Source organism: Alligator mississippiensis, chromosome 3 (assembly GCF_030867095.1).
Source record: "Alligator mississippiensis isolate rAllMis1 chromosome 3, rAllMis1, whole genome shotgun sequence".
In the NCBI taxonomy this organism is placed as follows: Eukaryota; Metazoa; Chordata; order Crocodylia; family Alligatoridae; genus Alligator; species Alligator mississippiensis.
This window is the reverse complement of record NC_081826.1, coordinates 157600749-157621234: the sequence shown is the minus strand read 5'-3', so window position 1 is coordinate 157621234 and position 20486 is coordinate 157600749. Positions and strand designations below refer to the sequence as shown.

The window sequence follows — 20486 nt, the reverse complement described above, 5'->3', positions numbered from 1 at the left end:
AAACACAATTCCAGTGCTCTCAGCCTTTCCTCATATGCTAGTTCTTCCAAAGATGGTATCATTTTCATCAGCTTCCATTGTACCCTCCTTAGGGCAATAATATTCTGTGTCAGGGTGATCAACTTCTCATGCCACGTGCAAGGTAGAAATCTAAAAAGTGCTTTTATAACAATGTAATGTCAACTTGTCTTGTTCTGCGTTTTCACTCTCTGTGAGTACAACCTAGTATTGAACGTTTTTTGTTTTTTTTTACTGTAGATTTGGTTGTTGTTTCAGTAATTTTCTCCCAGTAACCCTAAAAATCCTTTTACTGATCACTGTGCTGCGTGATTGTTCCACTTAGCATGCAGTTTCCTAGATGCATTGTTTCCATTTTATCTGGAAAAAAATAATAATGGAACAGAACCCCAAGGTTTGTGTATTGGAGAAAGACAGACAGGAGGCGTGGAATATGATAAGCTATTTTTGCTAGGGCAAAAAAGAATGTTAAATTTTCAAAGCAGATAAATTCAAAGACAAGCAGAAACCTGTCTGCTTTTATCTGCCAGCTTGGAGATGATGCCAGCAGGCTGCTTCTCAGTCTGCAGAGGGTAAAATATGAATTGTCAACTTCCTCTGTTTTCTGTTTAGGATTTTGTAAACTCTTACAATGCATGCTTCCATGAGTCCTGATCCCTGGACAGAAGAAAGCTTGTTCCAAAATTCTCGTTGACATCAGTGAGTGCAAGATCAGATCTTACTTGTTTCATAGTTTGTAGAGTTGGAAGGGACCTGAGCAGATCATCAAGTCCGACCTCCCGCCATGGCAGGAAAGAGTACTGGGGTCAAACGACCCCGGCAAGGTGTTCATCCAGCCTCCTCTTAAAGACCCCCAGGGTAGGAGCCAGCACCACTTCTCTCGGAAGTTGGTTCCAGATCCTAGCCACCCTGACAATGCAGTAGCACCTCCTGATGTCTAGTCTGAATCTACCCTCTGCCAGCTTGTGACCGTTATTTCTAGTCACTCCTGGTAGTGCTCAGGGGAACAAGGACTGCCCCAATGCCTGCTGGTCCCCTCTGACTAGTTTGTAAATGGCCCCTACATCCCGCCTCAGCCTTCTCTTGTGGAGGCTGAACAGGTTCAGGTCCCTTAGCCTCCTCGTAGGGTCTGCCCTGCTGCCCCCTGATCATGCGGGTGGCCCTCCTCTGGGCCCTCTCCATGCTGTCCACATACCTTCTAAAGTGCAGCGCCCAGAACTGGACGCAGTACTCTAACTGCGGCCTGACCAGTGCTGATCACCTCCTTGGACCTGCTCGAGATGCATCTGTGGATGCATGACAAGGTGTGGTTGGCCTTCCTGACTGCGTCCCCACACTGTCGGCCCATGTTCATTTTGGCATCAATAATGACCCCAAGATCCTTTTCTGCCTCTGCACTGATGAGAAGGGAATTCCCCAGCCTGTAGGTATGCTGCTGGTTCTTTGTCCCCAGGTGCAGTACCTTGCGCTTGCCAGTGTTGAAACGCATTCTGTTCTCATCCGCCCACCCCTGTAACCTGTGTAGGTCTGATTGTAGCCTATTCCTCCCTTCTAGCGTGCCCACTTCCCCCCACATCTTAGTGTCCTCTGCGAATTTGAATAGGGTGCTTTTCACCCCCTTGTCCAAGTTGCTGATGAAGATGTTGAACAGCGCGGGTCCGAGGACCGAGCCCTGCAGTACCCCACTGCCCGCATCCCTGCAGGTTGAATAAGACCCATCCACCACCACTCTCTGGGTGCGGCCCTCCAGCCAGTTAGTGACCCATTTGACTGTGTAGGTGTCAACGCCACAGTCCTCTAGTTTTTTAATGAGAATGGGGTGAGAGACCATGTCGAAGGCCTTCCTAAAGTCTAGAAAGATGACGTCCACTGCTACCCCTGCATCTAAGGATTTTGTGACCTGGTCATAGAAGGCCACCAGGTTGGTCTGACAGGACCTGCCTCTAATGAACCCGTGTTGGTTGCCCCTAAGCATAACCTCCCCTGCTAGCCCCTTGTGGACATGCACCAGGATAATTCTCTCAAAAAGCTTACCTAGGATCGAGGTAAGACTAACTGGCCTGTAGTTTCCTGGGTCCTTCTTTTTTTGAAAATGGGAACCACATTGGCCCTTTTCTAGTCCTCTGGAACTGGAAATAGGGGGTAGGGTGGAGGAGAGGCACCAAATTCCTTCTCAATTCTTATGTCCTGTGTTTGGTAAGTTTTGGGTAAGAGGGGACATGATGAAAATATGGAGTCTAGAGAAGGTGGATTGGAAATGTCTCTTCCCGTCTCAGTGTAGGAACAAGCGTACATGAAATTCAAAGGTGGCAAATTCATAACTGATAAAAGGAGATGCTTTATCTCACTGGGCATAACTACACTGTGGATCTCTCTGCCACTGGAAGTTATGGAGGTCAAGAGGTTAGTGGACAGAGGGGAGGAACATTTAGATCTGGATTATCAACGACCACAAGAATTCTGGAAGGGATATTAAACCTCATGCTTTCGGGCTTAAGCCAGACTCTTAACTTCAGAGATCAAGAGGAGGCTTAATACGACTGCCAGTTTCCCCACATCTATAGGATCTTCATAGCTTCCTCAGAAGTTGTTGGTACTGGCCACTTCCAGAGTGTGTATCTTCTGGACCTCAGGTTTGATCCAGCCTGGGAGTTCCTCCATTGCATCAGATTCCAGCATTTCTGCTCTCTCCTGCAGTATTAGCTCACTCAGCACTAAAGACCAATCAAGTACATTGAGCATGAAGCCCTGATTTAGAGATGGCCATAAGGCTGTCCTGCAGGAGTGAGGAACCTCACAAGCTGCAGGAAAGCACACTGAGAGCTGCAGAAGGGATGCCATTCTCAACACAGATGGACTGGAGGAAGCGAGTGGGTTTGGGACTGTGGTAAAGGAAATTGTCTAGAAAGAAAGAGTAGCAACTCCGTATCTTTTCCAGCTGCCCAGGGGGATAAATGAGGAGAGGAGTTTAACCAAAGGAAATAAATCTTCCAGAGAGGACAGCATATCCTCTTCCCAGGAGAGCTTGTGCCTGGAAACTGCTCTCAGCAAACAGATGCCACAGGCTGGCGAGCATCTACTGGTAGAGTCATGGTGGGGAGGTGTCTTATAATGATGCCAGCTCTGCCTCACAAAAGCCTGTTTAAAATTGTCAGGAGCCAAGGCTTTTACTTCTGCCCCACCTAACAGCACTGGTTTTGGCACAGGATTTCCTGGAGTGTGAGCACTACGTCTTCAACAATGCTGTACTGCCAGAATGTCCCATGGTTTTCTTATATGGGAGGAATGGTTGACTTGCCATAGGTCTGTTGGGAGTGTGAAGGTGCAGAGACTCTTTAAAAAGTAGGCTGTTCCATTGTGTTTCGACAGGAACTGAGGACCAAGGCTTGAGGACCTGACCCATATGATTTAGCGGCTTAGTTAAAAGAAAAATATATTTTGTTTTTAATGATACTTGTTAGAATCTTGGAATGGGGTGGGCGGGTGCTTTTCCTGTCTCTACTTATTACATGTTTTTGATTCTGACATATAAATGCCTTGTATGTTTCTGAAGGATGAACAGCTAAAATCACATGAAGCCAAGCTGAAGCAGATCTCGACTGAGTTAGCTGAACATCGCTCCTACCCGCCAGACAAGAAACTGAAGGGCAAGGAAGTGGATGACTACAAACTGAAAGATCATTATCTGGAGTTTGAGGTAGGTGTGGGCTATTGCTGCGAAGGCACTTGGTGAGGCATCTCTATTGAGGAAAACTAATACTGTGGTAGAAATTATTGTAGAACTAAGATACTGAACAATACAGCAGTTGTTTTTCTAAACTGAAAAGGACTCTAAAAGTAGAGTTCCATCTTATCATCACTGCTATAGGCAGATCTGTATATCAGACAGACTCTACAAAGTTTTTCTTTTACCTTATTAACACTAGTTAACAAAGTTCTGACCTACCTAACCAAAAGAAGGCACTTCAGTTTAAATTATATGTGAACAGATCCTTCTATGTAAAGTGTGGTGGATATATTTTAAACTGGGGATTTTGGTCAGTGTACTTGCACATAATCTGACAGATGCAGATACAAATGATGCTAGTGCCACACGCATTTGACACAGTTCTAGATATCTGACTCCAGTTACTTGTTACCTCATTGGGGAGGATGGTCTTGCTATTAAGGACAGGGCCTCGAGAGCTTGGGATTTAGTTTCTCCCTTTGTCCCATCCATTTAGATTATGAGCTGTCTTCATGGCAGGGACTGGCTCTCACTAGGTGCCTATACAATGGGGTCTCAGTATTATTTGGTAAAATAAAGGATAGTAATCGTGTTTCATGCATATACTCTAAAGTAATCAGCCATTCTGGACTTACCCTGTACCAAGAGTTTTGATAAGGTTACCTGCACCACATGTAAAGTGGGAGAGGAAACAGATAAAATAGGACAGTAGGCCTTGTGCCACAAGGTAGACTGGAGCACGAAGAGATTTGTGCTGTGTCTGTGACAGAGAGGAAAGTCTCCTCTTTCACCAGAGCATCTTCAGAGTTTCAGTTAGCAGGACTGTCCAGGGTTTGGGCAAATAGCCAGGGGTTTTCTGGTCTCTTCAGTCATGCAGTCCTGAACGTTTCATACGGAGAGCTTCCTCTTGTTTTTTGCAGACAAAAGCACCTGGGTTTAGAGCAGAGATCTCATGGTGATCTCTTCCGTGTAATCTCTCGGTGAAGTTTTGAGGGTGCTGAGGTCCGTAGGCTGTGTTCTTTCAGGTAATACTGAGCCCTTTATCAAAAGACAAAGTAACTCCCTTTCTTCAAGGAGGAGAGGTACTTTAACTCGCCAACAAGCAATTGTTTGTTAGGCCTTGCATTGAATGCTGTCTCTTGATGCTGATAGTTACTGCTTATATTTCATTTTTGAACAAAAGATCGTGGGGAGTCAGTTTGGCAGACCTGTATGTGACAGATTTCTTTGGCCCCGATCACTCTGGTTCCAGTTCTGGTTAAGGCCTGAAGACAGCCCTGGTTCAATGTTTTGAGTCTCTTCTCTTGGTGATAGATAGAGGCCAGACTTCTTTACTGAGTCGTATACACCTTTGATACCATTAACCCCTGTGCATCAGGGAGGTAGCAGGATACCCACTTGCAGACCTGAGCTGTGAGGCCACCAGAGTGATATTTCATTGGCTTTTTTCCTTTATCTGTGTTAGGATGCAGAGAGGAGCATTCAGTGGGTGCTTTCTCTGCATGTATGTTTCTGTTCTGTGTTATTACAAGCTTCACTTCTGCCACCTTCTCATGCAAAGTGTTTGGTAAAGCCTCCAGTTGATAGGATCCTCTGTGTTCAGTTAACATCCAGCTTTATGTTCCGTCAGGCCAGGCTTGCAAAGCTGGCAAAGGCATGGGCTTGGTTAGGAGTTAACAGGCTGAAGCTCCATCCAGATAAGATGGACATAATAGCTGTCCCAGGAAAAGCTACCAGAAGAAATGGTGGAGAAATATGAGCCCTGTTCCCTACCCCCTCAGTCCCCAGAATGATGGGGATTCTTGTCATGCTTTGCGGTACAGAAGCTGTTTAATCAGCTGTCACTCTAGATGTCACAGGAATTTGTCTGTCTCCACTTGCATAGGAAGGTCACATCCACTGGTACTGGCTCAGGGCTTTGTCATGACCAGCCCAGCCTCTGCCTCTGTTACTGTCATGTACTCCACTGGGGACATACCCAAGGTTCAGCTTGTGCAAGATGTGGCTTTTTGTGGCCTTCCAAAAGGGCTGGCTAATAAAACACATTCCTTGGGGGTTCCAGAGGCTGTGTGAGCTTCCATGAGCTACCTTAATGTGTTGATCTGTATCTTAAAACTGCCTCTTTATACATGCCTTGTCCTCAGGAGCAGACATCCTTTGGATCACCAGACCCAGGCCAGGTTGATTTTGCAAGGGGGTCTTTGGAATATATAAGTCCATCAGCATTTCCCCTCTTGGCCAACAAAGCACAAGTCTGATGTCCCTAGAGTTTTAGAGTTTATGGAGAAGAGAGTTATGGTATTTAGGAGATGAGAGACTTTTTGGAGGGCTGATTATGGTTGACACTAAGACCCTTTTACTGCTTCTCTGACAGCTTGGTGAGTCAGGGAGAACCAAGCCCCTGTGTGATTATAGCTTAGGGAGTTTGTTCCATGCCTGGTGTTATATTTAGTAATATATAGCATGCAGGCATCTAGAGAAATGGCCAAGGGCGTTAATACAAATCATAACTGGAACAGCATACATTTAGGTTAAAGGTATCTCCTTCTTCCATAGAGAAAATCGCAAAGGACAGTTGAATCATGCAGATGAAATGAAATATGACCGTTGCTGTCAAAAAGGGCCCATAGATAAATGTTCTTGATTGCATATACTTTAATTGCATAAGAGGGGTGATTTTAACCTACTCATAGGTGAGGCTGTGTTATCTTCATGCTTGTAAAAGATTTCACAGAGCGCATAAGATTGCTGGCAGACTATAAAAAGCATAAGATCACTGTGAAAATCCTGAAATCAAAATGTTCCACTGGATTTCTTATTTGTCCCCATTCTTGGAGCAAAGTCACTGAGGTTCACTTGTGAGCTAGCAACTAACTTCTCCAAGGTAGGGGTGAGAAGGCTGCTGGCAGGTGAGAGTGTGACCTGAATTGTCCTCAGGTTAGTGGGAACAGTAGGTGGTAAAAAGAAGGGAAAGGGAAACATGGAAGCTTAGTGAAAAGGGGCCTTATGTCCCATAGGAAACAGCATGGTGTCTTAAGGAAGGGAGGAGGCCAGATTCTCTTTTGTCTTTGGCCATTTTTTCCCTTTCATATACCAGAATTCCCCTCATTTTTCATCCTGTAGAAAATAGTGCTGCTAGACAAGTAGGTTCTCTCTGAAGGTTCTTTACCTTTAAATGTGCTTCAGATGTGGCCAAAAACCTGGCATGTGGTCACATTGTTGCATCCAATAAAGAAGCAGAGCTGAAGGCAACTTAAAGCATTTTGAGTATTTTTCTATTTAACATTAATGTTCTTGATTTCTTGATGTAATTACCCATGGATCTTATTTATTTATGTATCTATTTTAAACAAGAAAATATGATACCCACTTGCAGAAGATCTGGCCTCGTGTCAAATTGTCTGGGTAGAAAAAGAGCTGATTAAAAGAGATGGACAACAGAGATGAAATCCTGGCCCTATGAAAGTCCTGACAAAACTCTTTGATTTATATATGGGGCAAAAATTCAGCCTGTGTTCTCTTTCTGGCATGAAAATTGGCCTAGTCTTGTACCCTCACATTTATTTTAACTGTAGGCACACACGCGTGCATAGAAAGAATGCACTTTTCCCTTGATAAATGTTGCGATGACCCCACACTTGTAGCAATTTTTCCTTCATCAGAATTCTGTCCGATGGGTCTCCAGGTTTTTTGAGTGACGCATCTTACCTGTTTAATATATTTGTCTCTGCAGCATTCAGCTGAAGCTGTAGATATGGAGTTGATAAGAATGCTTTTCTTCATTTAATTTTTAAGTGGGTTTCTCTTGTGATCTTTCTCTGTAAGAATCTGTTCCTTCAAAGCACTTCATTGGAATCCCAGTCACGTTTTCTTCTTTTACTTTTCCTTTTTTTTTTGTGCTCTTCAAATGGTTCCAAACCCCTTTTTTCTTTGTTTTTTTTTTCCTTTTTTCCTTGCTTTTTGTGCTCAAATAGGTATTATTATTGCCTGGACTTTATTATTTTATTATAAATTGAGAGAATTTTTATTAAACATTTTTGCTTGATCAGGAACATAAGAATTTGGAGACTGTTTTGTTATTTTGAAAAATGGATTAACAGTCAGCAGAAAGCCTTTTTCCCCCTCTTACCCCCCTCCACTGTAATCACTTTAATTACAATGCCAGCATTCGCTTACTAGTGGGTGTGTCAGAGACAGGTTATTAAATGAATCACTTCTGGGGGGTAGCTCGCACTTTTCTCAATACCAGCCGTACTGGCTATCTTTTCTGAAGTCCTGCAGGGAATGCCTGTTAATCACTATTCATTCTTGTTGATTGCTAAGGTATTGTGTGTGCAAGAGCGTATTGTTGCCCTCTGCAGAGCATGATTTTCCCATATCAAATGGAAATGTAGCAGTCCAGACACTGTACAAATCGGACTTTGAGCATAAAGACTTATACGTCAACTCTGTAGAAATGCTGGGGTCTGAACAGGCAACAGACTTCTGGTATTTGGAAAGACTGCTCCCTTCAGAGGGAAGAAGATCTACTACCCTTACAGCTAACCCCCATTTTTAGTGCTCAGGACTTGCACAGTGGCCTTCCACGAGTTATGGAGCAGGTAGAATTACCCTAATGCTAATGTAAAACCTGCCTTCTCACTCCACATAGGAGACAAACATGGAGTCCCGTTCACATGGGATTGTATGTGCACTTTGTGAACCCCTGTTTTTTTTTTAAAACCAAGTTCATGTAGAGAAAGCAGAACCTGAAGGATCACTTGAGTCTTAACCATAGAAATCTGAGCAGTAGCCACTTGTGTCCTGAACTGTTTCTGGTTGGGCATTCTCATGCTAAGCTGTGCCTCCCTCCCCGAGCAGCCCCATTTTCTTTCATTGGGTCTAATTATGGAATAAGATAGTACTCACCAGGAGTAAGGCTGGCAGTATCTTGTTTGGTATATTCAGAAATTGCCCTGCAGCACGTTCATTCAACTTGCTCTCTGATTGGCCAAGTGCCATCGTTAGTCACAGTGCAGGAATTTGCACACTTGAGAAATGAGAGTAGTTCATTTTGCAGCATTTCTGGGTTCCAGCTGGTTGAGGCAGTTTCTGTGCAATAATGGATGTTAGCCATATCCATATTAGGCTCCTGGATTTTAGGTTTGAAAGAGCCAAGGGGACCACATGCCCATCATAGCCCATAGAATTTCATGCAGATTGATTCATTGCCTTTATTTTGTTTTGTTTTTTTTCCAGAAAATTCGCTATGAGATTTATGTTACCCTTCTGAAAGAAGGGGGGAAAATGCTGCTGAGCAGTAACGAGAATGATGGGCCAGGACTGAAGAAATCTCACTCAAGTCCTTCCTTAAATCAGGAGTCCCCAGTTAGTGCCAAGGTGAAGCGAAACGTCTCAGAGAGGAAGGACTACAGACCGGAAACACCCAGCATTAAGCAGAAGGTCACTTAGGGTGCATGAGACAGCAGGAGGAACAGCCATGCAGTAAAATGCCGGTGGTGGTCAAACATTTCCTTTGATAACCTGTCATTCACAAAAACAAATGCATCTGCCTGAATGGGGTGTTAGTGACATTTTCTATTGTATATTTTGTTGTTCTTGTACAGATTGTGGGAGATGTCTTTGCTCCTGACTTGCTTTGCCTTGTTAATTTATCAGTTAGCAATTGAAGTTCCTCTTCTTATGTTCAAGGATTGGGAAGGGGACTAGGACTTTGTTTCATGTTGCTTCCCCTTTTACCTTTTTCCATTGGCACATGACTTTCATCTCAAGTCACTTGTGACTTTTCTGTGGTGGGTGGGAAAAGTAACTGGATGAGTGTTGCAGCCCAGTGAACTCCAGCTGCAGCTACACACAAATTTTGTACAAGAATTGTTGCACAGCTGCAGAGGTAGGGCTGGCCACTCGCAGCTAGAGGTCAGTTAAAATCTGACACTGGGAATAGAGATTTCCCAATGATGCAAAACATGTTGGTACTTGTGCTCAGTGTTGGGAGCTGTGTAAATAGACAGGTTACAATATTGCATTCATGCTAGACCTGTAAATAGTAAGGGGCTAAACCTGAAAATTGTTGGGAATGTTGAGATTCCCAGTAGGGTTTCTTTTTCGTCTTTCAAAACAAAAGCTTGGGGTACCAGGCAGAGGAAAACCCACTGCCATGTTTCTCTTGGTGGTTAGAGAAGATTCAGCCATTTATCAAGCAGTAACCCATTGTAGAGGTCAACCTTTCACCTTATGTTTAAGAAGCAAGAGGTATCCATGTATTTCTTAAAACCTGTTGTCTCATAGCTGCTATATAGAGAGCCTTAATGTACATTGTGCAGCTGCACTTTTTTCCCCTTTCCTAAAATTGCTTCCTGTTTAGTATGTGCAGGTGGCCTGCATTCTCTCTGATATCAGCTGAGTGTTCTTTTTCTCTTGAGAAGGGAATCCTCCCCAATGATCCCTTTTAGTTTCAATCACTCTTAGGAAGTTCGTGTTGGAACAGAAGTCCTCATGTCTTAGGGACTTGATAATGGAATTGAAACTTTTTCTTCTGAGGGCCAGATACTGTCCCTGTTATAGCCTCCCCCTGCCTAGCAGCCAGAACAAAGCAGCCATAGAGTCAGCCAACCCCACCCCCCTGAAATCATCCAGCATGGCCACTTCTGCCTAATCCCTGCTTCTGCCTTCTGTACAGGAACCTGGGCTCAGGGAGAGGGACAAGGTTTCATTCTGTAGTATTTTGCCTAGCACAGTTCATTCCGCCTGTGAGCTCTAGTCCTTAATGTCCAGAGGCAGGCCATCTTAACAGCTACTGTATTAAGTAGCCTATAAAGAAACATGCTGGTGCTTTTAGATCAATTCTTATGAGGGCAGGTATTTACACGACAGAGATCACCACTCAAGTGGGTAGGCAGGCTCCACAGAGAGGCCAGAACCAGTCGGTCATGGAAACCAGCTTACTCTAGACTACTGAGCTGCCAGACAAGCAGACAGCTGAGGGAGGATAAAGACTTTATGGAGCAGCTAAATCATTTTTCTGTGCCAGTTTCCCTTACAGTAGACAGCTATGAGATCACTACCCCTGTGCTATGCTAGTTGCGGACTGCTACAAAGATGCTGTACCACCAGTGGCTGTAGGATTTGGTGAGGAGGTGGTGGAGCAAATGAATCGTAGTTGCAGTCAGTCAGCACAATGAGAGGGTACTGATTCCAACAGTTTTGACAGGATTTATGAAGTCACAGAATTGATAACAAATGTATGTAATCTGTTGTGTGCTAGAAATCTAGGGCAGGGCTGTCTAAATTCTAAGTGCCCGGGGAACATGTGCCCCACTAGGCTGCATCAGTGGAGGCAGCAGCAAGGTGAGCCACTGGCCCTTTGGGCTGCATGCCACTTGGGTGACACACTGCTGCATGTGATACCCCCACCAAACTGCTCTGTGCATACATGCCCATGGGCAGCCACTGCACCATGCACCCATGGGTGCCTCTCACTCCCAGCCACTGCACTGTGTGCCCACACAGCTCTGGCCTTACCCTCAGCTCTTCATGCTGTGCTGCTCTGCCGTGCCCCCTGGGGCAGGGCTTGGAAGTGTAAGTTGGAGGGGGAGGGAGAGCCTAGAGACGGTAGCTCCTGCTGCAGCCAGAGCAGTAGGGGAGTAATGGCTGGACAGAAGGGTAAGGGTCATATTTTAACTGCTTGCGGGCCGCAAGCTGTCAGTTGGACAGTCCCGATCTAGAGGGTAGCTAATATCTTGCCCATCTTTAAAATTAATACTGGGGTGGACTGTGGGATTTGAAGAGCTGCCAGTAGAGATGGCTGACATTTTCCCCATTTGTTCTTTTTTTAATTTTAAGTTTGAACTGAAGCACACACAGAAGTGCTGACCTATGGAAGAATGTCTTCCTGAATGAAAGCCAAAGATAAATGCATAAGCAGCATGCCGGGAGATGAAGTTCAGTGTAGACAGGTGCACGGTAATGCACATTAGAAGGACTTATTTGAATTACTCACTGTTGTGTAGTAGATTAGCTACTCAGGGAAAAAGCGTAGGCATCCCTGCAGCTGTTCATTATGTAGTGGTGGTATAAAAAAAAAAAAAAAAGAGGTGAGGTTATATAGCAAGAGAGAATAATCTGGGAATGTTGAATGCTGTAAATAAGGAGGTGATGTAGCTTTTCTGAGAGTGTCATTTCACTTCCCAAAAAGGCTACAGCCAAACCAGCAAAAGTCCAGAGCTGCCATTTGATCCTTGCTCTGTTACTGGGCCACTACAGCTCTGAGTTGATCTTGTTGAATACCCCCACCTGCCTCATTGGATTTGCAGACAGTGCAGTGGTTTAAAAAAGCAAAGATGTGACTTTTGAACTGTTCAGTTCTTGTGACTTTTTTAAAATACTCCAGCTCCTTCAAGATTGCATTGAAAGCTGGTGATCTTGCAAAATACTCTGGTACCAAACTGGCTAACTCATGGTCATGACCAGGAAACTCATTGCAGCTGTGGGGAGCAAAATCCACTTGAAAAGTTGAAGAGAGTGAGTTGCAAAAATACTTTTTGTTTGTTTATTTATATTTCAAATGCTATTTAGTTTTGATTATTTATTGTGCCACTCCAAGGACTGGGATATATTTTGTAAAATGTAATGGGTTTTAGTAAAATGTGATTTCTTTGAAGTTTTTAGTTATTAAATAGTTGCTGGGCTCCAAATGGTGTTGGTGAGAACTCTGAGGCCTATGGATTAGTTAATTGGCAATTCGTGAGCTTCTGTTAGATTTGAAATTGGCTTTGCTTGAGTCTGTCCCTTTGCTAATGCCCAATGTAGCAAGCTCCTACATGAATGCTTTGATATGCCCATTGTTTTCCTGAAAGGAGAGAGAAAAGTCTAAGGAAAACCTTTCTGCTTTTGGAACCACTGGCAGAAGCTCACAGACTTCACTGAGGTCCAGATCAGATACTGAGTGGCACTTGTAGATTGCTTTCCTTTTAATGTTACAGTATAGTTAGAAAGGGTGGGCCAGATTCTCAGGAGCTGGAAATCAGCCTGGAAAACCAGGGAGCTCTGCTAGCACATGCATCTCTGGCCTCATGATTTCCTGGGATTTTCTGAGTACACTGTTTTCCTGCTTCTGAATACTTGTTTAGCATATTTGTTTGTCCAGTATAGTTATTTAGGCCCTCAGCTGCTTACATTCCAGCTCATTTGTGGTGAGGGGAGAATCACTGCCAGGCTATTGGTCCCGTGGGGCTGTTAAAAGACCCAGAGGTTAGCATGCTGCAAGGCAAGCCCAGCCATTATCCCAGATACGCCCCCTGTGCTGACTGCAGGAAGGGGATGTGATGTATGAGTGGGATGCTGGCTTTATGTATATCATCCAAGGAGTCCCCTACCAGAGGGTGACTTAAATATCTACACCCAGGTGCACTGGCTTGAGGTCTCAGTGACATGAGAGTATCATATCACTGGCCCAGCACAGGGCTGAATGTAAGTCCAAACTTGAGTTGGACTGAAGGTTTCTTTCTATTCTGGCACCATGTAGCCTAGGTGGCTTGAAGTTCCTGTCAGCCATGGCTGACAAGGCCATTCCAATGCAGGAAGAGCTCTTTTTCTTAGAATTAACCCTTTGCATTATTTTTCCAGGAATTAAAAACAAAACATCCTTCCAGGAATTGCACAGGTAATCTATATAGAGGCATGACGGTGTTTGCTGAATGTTTACTGTCACCCAGATCAGTAGCAACAAGCTGCAAGTTAGGATAAAACAAAGCTGAAACTCTAGGGTGCCTAGACATGAGCTGGGAGGTGGGGGGGCAGGGCAGTGCATTTTAATTAGAGCAGCTCTTTGACTTTTCCAAGGCTTCTCTCCTATGGTCCTCAGCAACACCTCTCACTGGCATCCTAGGATGAATGTGTGAGGGTGTCAGGATCAGGCCTATGGTAGGCCAGGCCATCTCTGAAGCCTTGTGCTTAGTTTACGCATCTGGGGCTGGATTAGCAGCTCTAGCTAGGCAGAGGATGAGGCTCCCAGTGGGTCCTGCTGACAGCTGCAAAATTCCAGTGCTCATTAGACCCCAGTGCAAGCCTGGGGCTAGGAGGGAAAGAAGTGGCATGTTCACCTCTCCATTTTGCTTCCTGCTGAGGGTCTCGTGCCCTCCATCCAGCTTAAAAGTACCTCTGTTTGCCCCTAGCACATGCACAATACTCTGCTCCAGGGAAAGGGAGGTGTTTTGGCAACCTCTAGAGTTGTCCAACCAGCCAAGCTGAGCACTGAGCAAAGGGAGGAGGGGGAGAGCAAAGCTAAAAAGCAGCCACTATTATCCCTCAGAGGCACAAGCAACCCATTACTCACATTCTCACACCCACAGCTAATCAAAGGGCCAAAATGTCATCCTGGGACCCAGATCTCACTGTGCTCTGCATATAGATAGGTCTCTGGGATTGGTTCATTCTAGGGTCCATAGCTGAGAAGAGATTAATACTACTAGGCTGGATTGTGATGAAGTGCCTGTGCGTTTGCATGTGTGTGCATGTGCACATATTTGGAACATGGATAGGGTGACCATGCATCCTGGTTTGGCTGGAACAGTTCTAGATTTTGGAGCACCCCAGGTGCAGGGCAGGGAGGTGGAAGTGGCAGGAGCCATGAAATGGGAAGGTGTAGTAGACAGCAAAATTGCCCTAAAATAGGTTGGCATGATTAATGGAATGACCATTAAATAGGGGAGATAATTGTTAACACCTGTGAAGTAAACAAGAATGGGTCATTAACCTGCCATTGACTCCCTTAGCTGCCTGAATAGTAATACCAGAGCTGTACCACCACTGCTGGCCCCTGTCTCTGCCTGCAGCAGCACTGTTGTCTTGAGAGGCGGTGGGGGGTGGGGAGGCAGTGTCAAGGGTTTCGCAGTGTCGCATATGGGCACCCTAAGCTTTTCAGACCCATCTTCTTGTTGTTTCCTTAATGTTGGGTAGATTGGTGGTTAAATCAGCCAGCTAATCACTGATGATGAATGTGGCTGAGTTTTTCAGGGCTATAATTTCCCTACAGTGTAGTTCCCAGCTTTTTTTTTTGAATAGCTGACTATTTGGAAATGGTCAAGAGATTGTTTCTAAGCATCACAGTACTCCTTTTGGGAGAGGCATCTTTCTGCTTGTGTCCGTTTGTGGATTGAATGCCTCTCTAGGGATAGAAGCCTTTTGGAGAGCCTACAAGTCTCCTCTCCTCACATCAACTCAGGGGGGCTAAGGAGGTTCAAGCCCCACATTTCTTTGCTGTTTCAGCTTTGTCTTTTTCCAAGGTGAGCAGTAGCAGCTTTTCTCAGACAGTATTCATGGCCCAAAGCCAGCAGGTCTTTGGCAGGACAGTCACATCAGCAACAAGATGGTGAGATGCTTAGAAGGAGGGAAGATGCTGACAGCACCCTTTCGCTTCTGGGAATTGCACTGGAGTGCTGTTTTGAGAAATGGGCAACAGCTTTCCCAAAAGGCAGGGAATTGGCTTTCTGCACCTACATTCCACATCCCTGTGATCAGTTTTGCCCTATTTATCATTGCCCAGCTTCCCCTCACCTTTTTCAGGGTGCACCTTTTACTATCTCAGTGTATCCTGTGCCCACGGATGGTTCTCTGTCTCATTCCTTCCACTGCCACGAAATGACTTTGACAGCTGTGGTTGGCATCTTCCCACCATGAGAGTGCCCATTCCCTGGCAGTACTGGTACCAGGGGCTACCAAGGTTGACAGGCTCAGCATCCTGTCCTTTGGTGCTGTGCTCTTTATTTGACCTGCTGGTCTAGGCTACATTTCTGATCACAAGCCCATCTGGGAGGTGACTAAGGACTTTCATAGCTGGTCCTCCTCTCGCTGTAGCTTACAGAGACAAAGGGTGCCCACCATCTTTGCCCCAAAGTTAGACCCAGGATTATGTCCCCCCCCTGTGAATCCCACCATGATATCCCAGTTCTCTTTCCAAAATCTTACTCTCTCTCAAGCAACAGTATAAACCATGTGCTAGTTGTGAAACTAGGGAGATTTTATTTTGTTTAGGTCTTGGGTATTTCAGAATTGGATGTTTTGCAGCCTTGGGGAGTCAGTGTAAGATTGCTATTTCCACTCAGTCCTCCAGGCAGATTAGGCAATGGATAGAGAAATTCTAGCTAAGTTGTCATGAGTCCAGGTTCAAAGGCCTCTTTTGACTGTCTACGGCTTGTGCCAGCAGCATTTCCATCCTCTGCTACTTGCTTCTGTGCTTACCCAGTACTGACGTTTCTGCGGGGCATCTGGAGCTTGGTTTTAGCAGGCTTGGAGCCCTTGTTTAGCTTTCCCCTGGGGGTGCTTAGATGTGTTTTGCACTGGATGAGAATTCCTGAGCTGAGTCTTGTGCAGGTCACCAGATTGCCCCAGATGGAAATATGCAGAGACTAACTCAAGAAAGAAAAGCAGGTATTTGCTATGGTATCCTTGGTTCCAGGGGGTCAATTCTTCTGTATAGGCATGTGGCCTGCCTGCCTGCCTTGCACTGGGAAGTCTCACATGGTTCTTAGGTTTAGTACAAGGAATGGTAGGACTTCGGTCCTTACAGCCCTTGTAACTCTGACCTGAATGCTTGCTGCAGTGAAATGGGATATGTGCAGCCGCAAGAGGTCCTGCTCTTCTATTGGAGAGGGCCAGCAGTGAGAAGGAAATATCCCACAGGAGCGAGCACAGAAAACATACAGTGAACCACTGCTCCTCCAGTAGGTAGCCATTTGTGCCCTACTGAATTGTTGATTGTCACTCAGGAGCCTGGATTTTATTTCTGGTTCTACCAGTGGCCTGCTAGGTCATGTTTATCAAGTCGTTTCATCCATGTGCCTCATTTCCCTCATCTTAAAAAATGGGATAGTGATTCAGACTTCCTTTGTAAACTGCACTGAGATCTACTGTTTAGTGCTATGTAAGAGCCAAGCATTATTAGTGTTCTCTGACTGCTCTTCCCCCTATTCCCAACTCCAACACGTACACAGAGCAGCACTTCTTTTTCAGCATTATAGGAATTAACAGAAGAGCTAGAAAAATGTAGCATTAGGAAGCCTTCCTGTGACATCTATAGCAAATGACAGAAGGTTGCTAATTAGCAAGCGAACAATCGTTGAAAGGAGCAAGGCTCATACATGATAAAATGTACCTTGTTCGTTTGTTTTGTCAGCTGCACTGAGTTTATTTTAATTATTTATTTTATAACTCTCCATAGAATATTAGTGATTGTAGGCTAGAGTTTGGCAAAGCATTTGCCATTGACTTGACTCTGCTCCCATAGTTCAAGGGAGTTCAAAATTGTTACCTGTATAGGTGGGGTATTTTGGAAGGCTAGTAACTTATTGATAATGAGAGGCTACCTTGTGACATCTAATATTCAGATTAATCTGTGATTTGGATAAATAGAGACCAACATTTCATTTGCAGAGAGATCACAGCGCATGGCTGAGTAAGAATTAATGACATGCTAGTGCTGTGATAAGAAAATAGGGCAGGATTCTCATCTGATTTAACCCAGTGCTAATTAGTGGTAACTCCATGATGACATACCCAGATACCGCTCATGTAAGTGACATCCAAGCCAGGCCCAAGGCCCATATTCTCAGCCTCTTATTGGTCAAATTAAAAAAAAAAAAAAAGTAGGCAAAAAGTTTAGTCCCACAATGAGCCAAATGAATCCCTGACATGATTCCATGGCAGTCAGCCAAGTCGCAGTAGAGATTTATTTGACTCAGAGCTTTCATGCGCCTTGATGATGCCATCTGCTGAAAATAAGGAGATCCTTTAAATCTAGCTTGCAGCATTTGGGGAAAATGCACAGGGACTTTCAAAAGGCTCAAGTGACTTAAGAGCACAAGTCCCTTTGTCCTTTAGACCTAAGTCACTTCCAGTACTTTTGAAAACCCCTCCTTGAGTTCAACAAAACTGAAAAGTTGGAGGATGGAATGAGGGCCATTTTGTATTTGTATCTATTTCATGGAGCTTAGAGCTGTGGATGACACTGCATAACTCGGGGAGGAAACAGTCTTGTAAAAACAAAACAAGAATTTCTTGACAGCTTTAAATCTTGGAGATAGCTGCTTGTCTCAAAGTACCAGTGGAGATTAAAAAAAACAAGTTACATGATATTGCCTGTTGAGTATCTTTATGCAGAATGCACACGTGTGTATGTATGTGTGTGAGAGAGAGAGTTGTGATATATGGCTTCTGTGATTGAACTCTGCAAAGTTTATGGCTTCTTTTTTGATGTTTCATTCCTACCCAACAGTTTAATAGCTATAAATTGTTATTGGATGTTGCTTGTTTTTATTGTTTATTGGTTTTAGTTAAACAGCTCTCAAAGCTTCTGCAGATTTAGCATATTCCTTAATCTGTCTTTGCCACGCTGTGGATTTCAGCAGGAGCTGGCATTTGTTCAGCATGCTTGAAAATCAAGTTATTTATTTAGAAGCCTGAATAAGGAGAATGGGTAAGATTTAGAAAAGCAACATTGTTGGGCTGCTGGCCTTTGTGGATATCTGCCATTGACTTCAATGGGACAGAATTAGACCAGCACTAAGTACTTTTGAAAATTCCACCCGAGAAATCTTGATTTCCAGCTCCTGGTTTTAAAGATATTGGCCTAACTCTGTGACAAGTCAACCCAAGGTAGAATTTTCCAAAGTGTCTCAGTGACACAGGTGCCCAAGTCACTTGATTGTGCTTGTGTGAGAGTAGCAACAGCTTTATTTTTATTGTGTTTTATTTCATTTAGTTTTATTTAAACTATTGCAGAGATTGGCCTGATAATCCATTTGGTTCATCAACAGCAGAGTGGCAGAGGCCATATATTAGCGTTGGGCATTTTCAGTGACTCCCATATGTTGCCTTTGGAAAGTTTAAGCAGTCAGAAGAAACTGTTAGCCCTGGTATATGCGTCATAAAAGGCATTGGCCTTGCATATTAACACCTAAGCCATGCCAAAGCTTTTGGGATATTAGAATGGCCCCAAACAGTGGAGGGGAAAAGGGGATGTAGGGCTGGATCCTGTTTTGACAGGCAAAGCACTTTTGCCTGCACTTAACTTTGAGAGTGTGAGCAGCCACACTGAGGCCAAGCCTAAACAATTCACTAGATCAGGGCCAGGAGCATCCACAACTTACTACACCTGAGATGCTGTGGTCTCTTCTCTTTCTGTGGAATAAGGAATAGTGTTGAGGTGTCACTCAGTATCTGTGTAGAAGTTTTAATACTCAGTGGAAGCACTGCAGAAGATGCTATGTGCACATGCACACACACATGCATGCACATGTGCATACACAGTTGCTCACAGTTAAGCGACCCCACTGATACAGACCAAACCTTACTGGAACTGGGGTCAGTCTGAGGCATCAGTAATGAGTAGAGCAGGGTCAAGAAGTCCAGGCTGTTATCTTTTTCTCCAGTTGTTACTCTGTGCCCATTTGCTAGTATAAGAACCTCCCCTCTGTAATCTCATATCATATTTGTTTGCTTTTAATGTTGAGGTCCCAGTGGATGTGTTTACATGGGCATGTTAAAGAGATCTGTCCCTTTTTCAGCACTCACTGCTCAACTGTTTGGACTATAATGGAGCAGGGCTGAGGGGATCTCCAGCCCTTCTTCCATGAAATAAAACCTGCTGCTCCAGCCCTGGATGCAGCCCCTATTTCAGGCTGGTGCAGGCCCTGTCCAGTAAGCATAGACAGAGGTGCAACAGCCCACTTTCAACTCAGCAGTCAGTCAGAGCTATGCAGACCAGGCACTGGCCCTGATTCATGAAAGCATTTTTGCCTTTGCTGAAGCGCCATGGGTATACATGGGCCTACCCGTGTACCTTCTTGAATAATAATGCTTTCCTGAACTGAGGCATTTCTTTTTTTCTGTTGGTACCATAGGACACCCTTGGATCTCCTATGCTATTCCACAGAACAGGTACTAGAATGATAATTTTCTGGCAAACGAAAGCACTTATAAAATGCCCTCTCTCCCACTGGGGAAAAGGACTCATGTGGATATTGTTATATCGTTTAAATAATATTTTGAAATTAAGTTTACATTGCTTTATTTTTCATTCAAGGTGACTGTAAATAAATATTTCCTTCTATTTTATCATTGCTGGAGTAAGCCTATGGTATGCAGACAAATAATTCACCTCTGATGTATTGAAACTGTGAGACATAGTAGAGTTCTCTCTTGTGTACATGTTCATGACTATTACTCTGTTCCTCTGTGTTTTTATAAGTCGGAATAATGTTGCTTTAGAGCAACAAAGAGTCTACAGCCTTCCAAATGATTTTTATGTCATTGAAATCGAGCGAAGCAGTGAAGGATTTCACATATGTATATGATATATGTATATGTACAAACTTTAGAGAGAAATAAACCAAATGTACTTGACCTGCTGGATTTGAATGCTCTTTCATTGACGCTGTTGTTGTTTTAATGTGTAGTATAGTAGCACTGACAAGTCTCAACTAGATCACAGCCCCCTTGCGGTAGATCCTGTAGAAATATATGCAACAACTGACAATCATGTTTAAATCGGATACAGAGAGGTAGTTAGCCATATTTGTCCAAAGCTGGTAGAAGACAGGGTGAGGTGGTACCCTTTAGATTAACTGAATGAATTAGTTTATAAGGTGCTAACCTGCCCTGCCTTCTGCCTAAATAGGATACAGCAGCTAAATACTAGGCTGCAGTGGAGAATGCACTTGATTCTTAACCAGTCCCTAGCAGTAAT

At 44.2% G+C, this 20486-nt stretch overlaps 1 protein-coding gene across 5 annotated transcripts in view; it reads left to right on the top strand.

Annotated features, from left to right (window-relative positions):
• PSD3 (pleckstrin and Sec7 domain containing 3) overlaps positions 1-20143 on the top strand; it is a 178920-nt gene extending 158777 nt beyond the window's left edge. For all 5 annotated transcript variants that reach the window (XM_019490691.2, XM_014596132.3, XM_059724583.1 and 2 more), the window contains 2 exons: positions 3572-3715; positions 8984-20143. In XM_019490691.2, the coding sequence (XP_019346236.2) occupies positions 3572-3715; positions 8984-9196 (357 nt within the window). In that variant the 3' untranslated portion in view covers positions 9197-20143. The remainder of the gene's footprint in view (positions 1-3571; positions 3716-8983) is intronic.
• The last annotated feature ends 343 nt before the right edge of the window (positions 20144-20486 follow it).